This window comes from Gymnoscopelus braueri (assembly GCF_963280865.1).
Source record: "Gymnoscopelus braueri genome assembly, chromosome: 4".
NCBI lineage: Eukaryota > Metazoa > Chordata > Actinopteri > Myctophiformes > Myctophidae > Gymnoscopelus > Gymnoscopelus braueri.
In genome coordinates this window covers 26,188,946-26,201,084 of record NC_137605.1, presented here as the reverse complement: position 1 = coordinate 26,201,084, position 12,139 = coordinate 26,188,946, and the positions used below count along the sequence as shown (strand labels likewise).

General features: G+C 41.6%; 2 protein-coding genes across 3 annotated transcripts in view; one reads left to right on the top strand and one right to left on the bottom strand.

Annotated features, from left to right (window-relative positions):
- The window catches only part of LOC308084356 (mannosyl-oligosaccharide 1,2-alpha-mannosidase IA), a 223,778-nt gene that overhangs the window by 193,301 nt on the left and 18,338 nt on the right, over positions 1–12,139 (top strand). The window contains exons 5-7 of one of the 2 annotated variants that reach the window (XM_080426971.1): positions 2,361–2,455; positions 11,040–11,166; positions 11,417–11,510. In XM_080426971.1, coding sequence (XP_080283097.1) covers positions 2,361–2,455; positions 11,040–11,166; positions 11,417–11,510 — 316 coding nt within the window. The remainder of the gene's footprint in view (positions 1–2,360; positions 2,456–11,039; positions 11,167–11,416; positions 11,511–12,139) is intronic. The other variant, XM_080426972.1, reaches the window with a different exon arrangement.
- Positions 5,084–6,070, bottom strand: LOC308084481 (globoside alpha-1,3-N-acetylgalactosaminyltransferase 1-like; the record flags this gene model as incomplete). The annotated part of the gene is made up of 1 exon (XM_080427146.1): positions 5,084–6,070. The coding sequence occupies one exon, from the start codon at positions 6,068–6,070 to the stop codon at positions 5,084–5,086; it is 987 nt and encodes a 328-aa protein (XP_080283272.1).

Sequence of the window (12,139 nt, the reverse complement as noted above, 5' to 3'; positions counted from 1 at the left end):
GTGGGATAAAAAAATTATATAAAAAGATAAGAAATTATTATAATTTTTAATTATCCACCATGAAATGAGACTTAAATGAGAAAATGAAAGAAAAGTCTTGGTTCCCCACTCATGGAAGATTATTGACAATATTTGGACATCTACAGTATTGTTCTACCAAAGTTCAACATCACTTTAATCAAATCTGTGTTGTTGCACCCTGAAGTAGTAAGATAAGTAAAATATTAATACAGTAATTCCTCATGAACCCCAAGAAGCCTCAGTTACAGGTTAAATGTGTAGAACTGGACACACTAAAGCATTGGTTCTCAAAGTGGGGTTCGGGGACCCCCAGGGGAACTTGGGGGGTACCAGGGGGTCCCCAGCTAAATTAGTTAATATAATATCACAATCATTTTAACCACTTTAACTATATTTTATACTTTGGCTATTCAAAAATAGCAGATGTACAAGCTCATAGCGCGTCACTTCGTGCCCCACTATTACAGATCTGCTATTTTGGAAAAATCGTGAAAATTTGTGCAAATCTTTGAATATATATGAAGCGACGCATCATGTGAGCTTGTAGATCTGCTATTTTCACTAGTTTGGGTCCCGGACAAACGTTTAATTTCACTTTTGGGTCTTGAACTAAAAAGTTTGGGAACTGTCATAGAGTATAAAATATTTTAGTCCTCAAAGAACTTTGTTCAGTTCGGCAAGACCTGCTGAAGATGGAAAAGAAACTAAAATTCTTTTGAGGTATGCTAGAGGCTTAAACCTAACATCTTCTGACAAACAAAATGCATTTGCAAACTGGAGATACTACTAGCTAATGCTTCAAGAAGCTGAGCAAATCTTCTCCCAAATTCAGGCCCAAAAAACAACAACAAAAAAAACATAAAGTAATAGCATTAATGGCAATAATAATCCAAATAATGGAGGTCTGCTATTTCTTTCTTCTTTTTTATGGCATATTATATTTGATCTTCTCTTCTTGCTCATACTGTCACTGGTAAGGTATTCTCTCTCTCTCTCTCTCTCTCTCTCTCTCTCTCTCTCTCTCTCTCTCTCTCTCTCTCTCTCTCTCTCTCTCTCTCTCTCTCTCTCTCTCTTTCTCTCTCTCTCTCTCTCTCTCTCTCTCTCTCTCTCTCCATCCCTCTAATTTAAATTTCTGCTTTGTCTTTTCTGAACCCTCTGGGTACTTACTGTCTACCATTTCTAAATTATTTCTGTCGTCTTTTGTCTCCAAGGCGATTTGTCTCTCTTCTGCTACGTCTGTCTAGCCTTCTCTCCCTCTCTCTCTCTCTCTAGGGTTGAACCCCCCACATCTCTTTGGCTCAGTATCGCTATCGTTGTCTTTCCCCCTACTGTTTATATTTGTATTTTTATCAAGCACTCTTCCTGTGAGATAACGCAGATTTGGTGGCCTGTTAATTGGACTTGCAGTCGATGTTGCCCCTTTATCTTCTGAGCCCCACCTGTGAGGAGAGATTGTGCTAATTGTGCTGTTGTAGACTACATTGAGATGCTCTCAATCCTGTTGGAGCTCCACTTTGTCTGGCCGTGTTATGATTCACATGATCAGTTTTGATGTGTAAAGCTTCACCAAGAAAAGTGTGGGAAGGTTGTAAATGACTTTCAAATCTGTTGACTGTCAAGGTAATAGCCAGGGTTGATGGACTGAGCTTATAGGTACTGTATTCTGTATATTACGAGGGATATTGCAAGTGAACTGTCTAGGAAGATTATTGCGCTTAAAACAACGTTTCTGCTTAACAGTTGTTTCAAGATTACCACCGGTACTCTTATAAAGCACCAGATCTCAGAAGTTGATATTGTTGTCATCACATTTCATTATAAACAAAAGGAGGTTGGCTGTATCGTTAAAGGTCTTATGACATTCTTTTTTTTTTTTTTTTTTAAGGGGCGATGATTGACAGGCAAAATCCCTCAACAGCGACACCGCAGTCAAACATTGCAGTTGAAAAGGCTTTAGAAATCAGAGAGAAAAAAACCTGCCATGTATCACTGGAGTGGACCTTTCAATTAAAACATTTTAATACACGTTTGAAGGACCATGATAAAGACTTTTAATGTGTTGTAAAACTGAACGTCATGAAACCTTTAAGATACAAAAATAACCCGACTCATCAACCTATTCCAACCTATTCTACGAGCCAAAAAAAGGTGGTTGATTGTTTTGTTGTGGTTGATTGAGCATAATTTTTCTACAGTCCCATAGTACGTGTGTAAGGTGTTTGTCGAGAGTGTGGATGGGAAATAAAAGAGCAACATGCACACACATGTACTCAGTCACATTCTGTATGTTTGTGCATTTTATTGAATTCTTTCTCCTCTCTGGTTTTTGTCTCCTATAGCTGTACAAGAGGAAGGTAATGGAGCTGGGAGAGAAGCTGCTGCCTGCCTTCAACACACCGACGGGGATCCCACGAGGCGTTATCAACTTGGGGAGGTGAGCCTTGACACCAGCCAGCCCTCACCTGTGGTGGAACTCACTTCTTTTTTTTTAAAGTAAAAGTATCTATACTGCAATGAAGAAATACTCTGTTACAAGTAAAGGTCTGGAATTCAAAATGTACTTGAGTAAAACTACAAAAGTATTGGTATCAAAATGTACTTAAAGTACCAAAAGTAGAAAGTACTCATTATGCAGAATGTCCCATTTCACAGGTTTTCAAATGTATACAAATCTTTTGAAAATAGCAGATCTACAAGCTCACAATGCGTCGCATCGTGATGCATTGTGATGGAATTGTACTTAAGTACAGTACTTGAGTAAATGTACTTAGTTACTTTCCACCACTGGCCCTCACCCCCAACAGCCCTCTGCGAATCCCTCATGGAACACAGTGTCGGCTCATGAGGTCGGACGTCAGTGATTAGAAGCCATGCCTGCGTTTGCAATATGTTCATCTTGGCAACACGTGCCTCTTCCTCCTCGAGGGCCGGCCCCTGATGTAGCGAACGGTGTTGGGGTTACTCGTTTAGCGTCTCAGCCACATGAAAGCTGAGTTTCAATGTTACAGGGATATTGCCCTTTTAAAAATGCAGTGTTATTGTTATTTGCAGAATGCCCTTTCCTGTCTCTGCAGTGTTGTTAATATACTAACGTTTCACTATGCATGATCTTTGCTCTGATTTTAGGTTTGAATTGGCCATCCCGACTAAATTTCTAGGTCAGGCTGTGTCTGTCTGAGCTGACAGAAAAGAAGGGCAGCACAGATATTCTTGTACGATGGGGTTAATAAGCACTCAATTTCTTTTCAGATTTGACAATCTGACAAGGAAGATTGCTTATAACCAATAAGTGTTGAGGGCATGAAGGGAAACAATATCTGTCAAAGTGATGAATGGTAATAATAACAGAAGGCTACTCTGTCATTCAAATCACCTTCTAACTATACCCTCTGTGTTGCCTCCTCATTGTAGATATCGTTGCTGTCGGGCAGAAACCAGCTAACTCCATTTTGACGCTTTTGCAATTTTCTCCATAAATCAGTGCTACACCCCTTTGTGTTGGTAAAACAAATATTGAACCAATGAAAAGTATTGAAAAGCACTTCTGACAAAACCAGTTAACTCCATTGGATCCTCAAACGTTCTGCAAAACCAGCTAACTCCACCAAAGGAAAGGGGGGTGGAGTTAGCTGGTTTTGCGGACTCCAGGCTCCACCGCCTTTTGACCTCCAACCTCATTGTGAGCATGGAGGTCCATTCAGCTGTTCTTATCAATGATGAACAAAGTCCACTTTTTGCTTATTTTTTTTCATTTCCTGAAAAATTTACATTTTGGAGTTAGCTGGTTTCTGCCCGACAGCAGAGATACTATACAGTACAGTACAAACATGGAGATATAGGCTCATTCATAGAAATGTGACTCATTCAGACTAATAGTTATTTTCTCTTCACCTAATTTTGTTTGGTTTATCTTGTCTCGTAAAACAGCTTAATCATTGATGTATAAAGACTTTCACATGCAATCCACGATCCCTGCCTTTATCGGCTTGTAATAGCGCAACTTCACAGAGCTGGGTTTGCAGATTTCTTTGTGAAGTCAGTGATGGAAATAAGCTGTCTTCCTTCTCGCTCACCCACTTTTCCCTCCCATTTTGTTCATCTAAATCTTCTCAGAAGACTCACTGGCACCTCTACCGTCCACCTGCTCGCAATTAACCTGCCAGCCTAGCTGGACATCTGCTGGCAAATTTAATTACCCTATTCTAACAATTAATTCCTGCTACATGACCCAAAGCGGGCCTTCAGTACAGATGGGTGGGGAGAAATCGCGCTCCCTGTTGTGTGGTAATGTGGGGTGTATGTATGCACAGAGATATACATTACATGCAGATACAGCAGAGGTGGAAGAAGAACTCATGTGTTTTACTTAAGGAAAAGTATAAATACTACAGTGTATAAATACTCCTTTACAAGTAAACGTCCTGTATTCAGAATTGACTTGAGTAAAAGCACAAAAGTATTGGCATCAGTATATACAAAAGTAAAAGTACTCATCATGCAGAAAATCCCATTATGCAGAAGTTTTCAAAACGTATAAAAAAAAATCACACCCAGTGTGAGTAAGCGGTGCCTACTCTGGTTGATGAGTGTGTGCTGTCATTCAGGCGGTACAAATCTATTTGATGTGTGGGCGCTGGCATTCAGACGGTACTACTCTATTTGATGTGTGGGTGCTGGTATTGAGGCGGTACTAAAAGAGTATTTGTACAGTTTTTATCAACGTTTTTATCAAATTCGTCTATTATAACCGATGCAAAGTTATTTTTTTCTCTACTACTACTCATTGTGGAGTCTCATGATAGTCAAACATGCGCTGAAAGTTCCTGAGAGGCTACCGCTAATGCCGAACGAGCTAACGCTAGTTGCTTGTTTCTCTCCCAGAACCTGGCAACTTGGTGTTGCCAGGTAGAGAAACAAGCAACCAGTGTTAAATCGTTCGGCATTAGCGGTAGCCTCTCAGGAACTTTCAGCGCATGTTTGACTATCATGAGACTCTACAATGAACTGCCGCTCTAGCCTCTAGGTCGCCTGTATGGACGCGCCGGCCCTGCTGATGACTCTCTTACCAATACCAATCCGCGCCGCCGGTCCATCCTGGCCGTACCTTACGGTAGTCCTTAATGATTGCAGAGAATCTGATTATTTTGATCTCTGGCTTTCTGGCGATTTGGTCAGACCACTGATACTCTGGAGACAGAATCTTGGTGGGTTTGTTCAGCCATAGGTAGAGGTTCAGATGACTCTCTTCCTGCCACGCTGCCTCGATGCCCCGCTGGGCGTCCAGCTCAAAGTTGTCGCTGCACGTTGACAGCATGTGACGGACGGCCTCCGGCTCCCCTCCGAACGCGCCCGCGGGATAGTAGAAGTCGCCCTCGTCGGCGGACATGAATGCTTTAGACTCCGGCCTGCGTTCGTAGGGGAACTGGCTGCGCTCATGGAAGTATTCATTCCAGTGCAACACGGCGACCAGCTTACCTAGAGTTTCAGTTCCCCAGCGGTCATGGAACTTCGAATCGACGTCGAAACAGAAGATGTAGTCGGCACCATCGCTCAGCTCCGTTTCGATAGAATTGGCAATGATTTTGAACCTGACGGCTCCGATGTCCTGCCAGCGTTTTGAGTTTGGAGCCGGCCTGACAAACAACTCCCGTCCTGCAGCCATCTTAACGGAGGGGACTTGCTCTGGCCTATCCGTAAAGACGTAATAATGGACTTTAAATCCCACGAAGAAGTGGCTCTCTGCGGTTTCCAGGAAATCCTTGAGGAATTGCATGTATTCACCAACGGCAAAAACTGTCACCCCTATGGTGAGGTCGCAGGGTTTGTAGATGGCATCCAACAGCGCGGGTTCGAACGTGGAATTCCATACGATGGGAGCTAACCAGGGCGTCACAGCGACAACGTCCAACGGGGCTGCCGGAGGCGGGTCCTCATTCTTCCAATTCAAAGACAGGTGGATTAGGATAGCCAACATTCCCACAGTGACGATTAGACAAAAGACCCTTCTTTTGTCTGGTGGCCGGAACAACCTGGTTAGAGGGCGAGCCATGACGAGATCTCTAGTCAAAGGCAAAGCTTGAGGGCGAATAGTCTTTAGAAGTCCTATTAGAGATAGTCGGAGAGTGAATTACTTACTAAATTAATTACTTACTTGAATAATTCTGCTTCTCGGTCGCGGTTCGTAGTGTGTTCACCATTTATATAGTGCTGCTTGGCTGGATGCTCGTGACATCTCACTGATGTCACGATAAGCTATCTCCATATATGGAGTTTACAATACTTTGGATAGGTCGGATAACTCCACATAGGGAGCACCAGTATTCACCATGTCAATCTATCAAATACCCAGATTACGTGAAGGGAGTGAAAGTCTTTGTTACAGCCACCCCGCCTTGACCTTCAATCACAGGCCTGTTTGGGCTGTAATCTGTTTGACTTGCTAAGTGTCTTCACGGCTACGCTGATTGTTTGTGTCTTGAATAAATGTGTTATTACTTCGACACTTTGATATGTGAAATCGTGACGTCACAAAAAGCTCGCCGTTGCCCGGTACAACTAAATCCTATTTGAGGTTGAGTGATATTAATTCAATCACTAGAATTGCACAGTGGTCATATATGGTGAAATTAGTTAATACTAGCAAGTGCCACGCTATGAGCTTGTAGATCTGCTATTTTTTGAAAAATCTTGAAAATGTGTGCATATCTTTGAATATATTGTTTTAAGGCGAACATTTTTAACTCAAATCTTTGCTTCTGGGGGGTCCCTGGGAAACAAAAAAAAAATCAGGTGGGCGCTGGCATTTAGACGGTACTACTCTATTTGATGTGTGGGTGCTGGTATTGAGGCGGTACTAAAAGAGTATTTGTACAGTTTTTATCAACTTTTAAGTATAATTACTCATTTTAACTATGTTTAAGTATTTTTGCTAATTTTAACACATTGAATGCCAAAAACGGTCCGGACCGTTTTTGAGGGTCCAAACGAGAAGTGCCGAAAACGGTCCGGACCGTTTTTGACCCAATTCTATTTTTATACATGTGGGCCACGTGGGGCGCTAAAACGAAACTTTGACATCACCCAAGGAGTTTCTGAGAAGAAGAGGCTGGATCTGGCTCCATGTCAAAAATCCTTCCGGTCGGCGTTTTCAATGTTATCTCCTTGACTAAAAGCTTAATATCTCCATTTCTTTTTAATGTGGTGGAAACGAGCCGTTTTCGATCGGCGATCACGCTGCAATGGAGGGTCGCGTTGGAAATATTATTGTTCCAGGCGTTAGTCGGGACCCTCCGCCGTCTTGCACGCACGCTTTGTTTACATGCACTTCCGCGTCTGGGCTTCTCACAGCACGAAACATATAACGCAAGTGGATGGAAGAAATGCAGGCACTCAACGTATAATATTTTAATAAACCTCTGGCACCCAATGTGTTAACAACCTTTAAGTATTTTTACTCATTTTGAGTACTTTTAAGTATTTTTACTCAATATAAGTACTCTTAAGTATTTTTACTCAAGGTATTTACTTTAAATTATTTTTAGTCACTTTATTTACTTTAAAGTAGTTTTTACTCATTTTTATCAACTTTTAAGTATTTTTACTATTATTTTCAACTTTTAAGTATTTTTACTATTTTTTAAAACTTTTAAGTATTTTTACTCATTTTGAGTACTTTTAAGTATTTTTACTCAATATAAGTACTCTTAAGTATTTTTACTCAAGGTATTTACTTTTAAATATTTGTACTCTATTTACTTTTAATTTGTGTGTGTGTGTGTGTTTGTGTGTGTGTGTGTGTGTGTGTGTGTGTGTGTGTGTGTGTGTGTGCGCGCCTTTAAGTGGCGCATGTGTTGCACTGTGTCCTGTTTGTGTTTAATCAGCCGCAGCTGCTTATGCCGGGCTCGGATGGACGGACACGCAAACACACACGGTCAAATGTAGAGCGGCTGGCACCGCTAAAAAAAGTTTGAAAATAGCTGATGCGACGCATTGTGAGCTTGTAGATCTGAATAGCTGAAGTATAGGGCTGAAGTGGTTAATGTATATTTTGTATTCATAATCAAAATCTACAAAGTAACTAGTAACTAAAGCTGTCAAATAATTGTAATGGAGTAAAAGTACAATATTTGCCCCTGAGATGTAATGGAGTAGAAGTAAAAGTATTGAAAATTGGAAATACTCAATTAACTCAAACACCTCAAAAGTGTACTTACGTACAGTGCTTGAGTACTATGTACTCAGTTACTTTCCACCACTGAGATACAGGCGGGCAGGTGTGCAAGCGCAAAACACACAGACAAAGAAACACACAGACATTCTCTCGATGCCCTGCGTTTTACAGCAAATGCGTGACTTTTTGAATCAGGTGCGCCGACAGCGAGGCGTTGAGGCTCGTCAGGCGTGACCGAGTGAGCTAAAGGCAAGCCAGTGAGCTGATAGGGCCCACACTGAGCAGTGTTGGAAGCAGTGTTGATTTCGTCGACTACCTTTTTTCACTGACGAAAACAAAATAAAAACGAAATACAAAATAAGCTCTGATGACTAAAACTATATTGACAATTTCGTCAACAGATAAAACCTAGACTAAAATGTTAGGGAGGGACTAATGGAGAAGAGATGCAGTAGAACTAAAAGACAATTCATTTTATGTTTGGTTGCGCTCGGGTGTTGCTCTCTGAAAATAGCAGATCTACAAGCTGACAACGCGTTGCGACGCGAAAGTGTTTAAGCATGTCTGTGGGTTTCATAAATATCGAACCAAAAATATTAGCAAGAGCTTGTGACTAAATAATAGCCGCATTGGATCGATTGGAACACAGCTTCTTTTTTTTTCATTTTCTGAAAAGTAAAAGTTTTGGACATACAAGGTTTCTGTCAACGATTTAACCCATTCAATCCGGGGACGCGTCTCTGTCATTTTAGATTTCTTTGGCACTCGGTGCCGCGCTGTGAGCTTGTAGATCTGCTATTTTAGAAAAATTGTGAAAATGTGTTGTTCATTTAAAATATATACATAACAAAATATATATTTAAATATATATTATATATATATTTTCACGATTTTTCCAAAATAGCAGATCTACAAGCTCATAGCACGGCACTCGGTGCCGCGCTATGAGCTTGTAGATCTGCTATTTTTGAATTGCCAAAGAAATCTAAAATGACAGAGATGTGTTCCCGGATTGAATGGGTTAAAAGTCCATTTTTGGGCTCTCTCAGTCAACTGTGTTTGTTATTTTGTAGCCCTGACAGAAGCTCCTGACAGCTACTGTCAGGAGCGGCAGTAGCTCAAGAGGAGTAGACCGGAAGGTATAGCCAGTTCGACCTCCGGCTTCTCCTGGCTGCGTGTCCAAAGTGTCCCTGAGCAAGACACTGAACTGCCTGCCACCGATGAGCATTCACTGTTTACTCCCTAGGGGGCTGTTGGGGGGGGGGCGGTATGCTGCCTGACAGTAAGTGCTGCCTCAGCATAAAAACTATGGGGGGGGGGGGGGGGGAATACCTCCTGCCTCCCTGAGCAAGCCAGTGCACAGTGCCAGTGTTTGGGGAGCAAAAATTACATTTTTAATATATCAATGTCTCAAAAAATCTCTCGATATAATAACGTGCCGATCGATGCCACTCTGATGAGTGTGCATTCGTATGATTTACAAACGCTTTAATTCCCCCTGTGTACACCCCCCCCCCCACCGCCCCCCACCGCATGCTTTCTCCCTGCTTTCATCCCTCCTCTTAACCCATCGAGACCTGAGGCCGAACGTTTTCATGCCAAGGACCCCCAAAATGATATGTATTTGGCTGCGGACCCCCATCTGGAAATGTTTTGTAGCCAGGGACCCCCAGAAGAGAACGTTTGTGTTAAAAAAAAAAAAAAATGTTGTTTTGATTTTTCAAAGCTCGCAGTGTGGCACAAAGTGACGTGCTGTGAGCTTGTATATCTATTTTTGAGAACCACTGTTCTAAACCACTGTTCTAAATCCTAAGAGTTTTCTGAAAAACTTATGTTGCTATACATACATAGCTAAAATCTAAAATGACTTTCCTGCATGGTTTTAATGGGTTAAACTTACAGACAGTATGTTGATATTACTGGTGACAGACTGTATATCATACATATACATCTATATTTATATTTATTAATGATACATTTTACTTATTCATTTTTATTTATACTTATTTATATTAGCCCACTTATTTATATATTTTTAATCTATACTATATTTTCATAGTGTTTGCTATCATCGTCAGAGAACTGAGGAAATAAATCTGAACAATTAATTGTATTGCAGGCCTTAGTTGAATCGAAAGTAAGTGTTTGAAACTGCAACTGGCAATAGCCAAAAGTTAAAATAGATCAATATGCCCTGGACAGGTGTGCCTAATGCCTTTTCCAGCTCTCTGGAGATGTAGATGGTTATCGATCGCCATCTGAAAAAGCAAGCACTTCTCTCGCCCAAGTCTGCTCAGCTCTGCTACCACTCTTACGGTGCTTTAAGCAGCGTCTTGAGTACTGACTGAGTAGCTTCTTCCCCCAGCTGTGGCACTCACTGCAGACAGTGTGATGAACAATGCAATATCTGTGTGAGTTGTCCCTAAAAGCAGCCCATGGATCAAGTGGATGGATCAACTGTTTCTGTGCGAGGCGGTCTACTATAAATATCTACAAGTAATATTGCCGCTATTGGAGAAGTGTCTTATGAAATCAGAAATGACTGTAAAACACTTCCCTCTCTAGTAGCTACATGACGTACTGTACCGCAATGCACTGTAATAAGTTGAGCCGCTCTTACAGTATGTCAAGTGTTTGCCTCTGCCGACTCGGGTTTTCTCTCACCATAGCACACACTGTCATTTATTTGCATATGATACACATTCTGCAGGAGTCAAACCTGTTGCTTTTTTCTTAACCTCTCTAACCACTGTGGCAACATCCCATATATATTTTCGTAACAAATCAGGCCTACAAAATCATGCGTGTGTGTTTATGGTACTCACTTGGTGTGGTTTGGTTTCTGTTGCAGTGGCACCAGTTGGAGTTGGGGGTGGGCGTCCGCTGGGAGCAGCATCCTGGCTGAGTTTGGGACCCTGCACCTTGAGTTTATACACCTATCTGAGCTCACTGGCAACCCCATATACACAGAAAAGGTGGGCCACAATGACTGTGTTAAATGCAGTATATTCTGGAAACTGTAGCAATGAAACCGTTTTGCTGAATGTTTAAGGATGCATTGGGATCTATTGATTTGATTGTGTTGAACGTCAAGGGAACATTTAATAGTACTTAACAGCGTGTAATGTTTTTGTTTTGTTTTAGCCCTGAGGCAGTGATACAATAAAAATCTAATGATGAAATTCGACGCTCATGTTCTGTGGTTCTCTCATGGTGTCTCTGTAGGTGATGAACATCAGAAAGGTGCTGAATAAGATTGAAAAGCCCCATGGTCTCTACCCCAATTTTCTCAGTCCAGTCAGTGGCAACTGGGTCCAGCGTAAGTACAGTACTTTGTTTGTTGTATATGCACACTTTGTCTGTGCTGGAAAAGCCGGTCCAGATCAGTGTGACAGTATGGCCAGCCATTTGACCCAAGATGACAAGAGCAGCCCATTAATATCACCTTATGAAGCACTGCTTATTTTCGATATTTTCCATTTATGAAATTCTACAGTGACTTCAGCACTCAATGGGAGTCCTTGAGCCTCACTTTTCCAACTTTGTTGTGTAGAAGCGCCCCCCCCCCTCCCACAAGTCTTCCAGCCATCTGTCCATTCCTTTTCATTTTTAATAGCAAGATTATAGTGACTGCAGTATGAGGGTTATTAAAATGATAATGAATCCAATTACCTGGGGAAATTGAATCTTCCATTTCACCTGAAAGGAGGAGAGAGAAACAAGGACTGGCCGCAATACTAATCTAGAATAAGATTATGGGAGCTAATTGTTGTTGTAGGTGACTGTGTACTGAAGCCAGCGAGATAAATAGCAGAGACAAGGGAAACAAAGAAAGTATCGGCAGCAAACTGCAGGTTTTTTAATCATCAGCGATGGGCACAAAGCATTGGCTTCAAAGCTCTCCGTCTTTCTGTCTGCCTTTGTGAAGGACAAACATAAAGTTCCCTC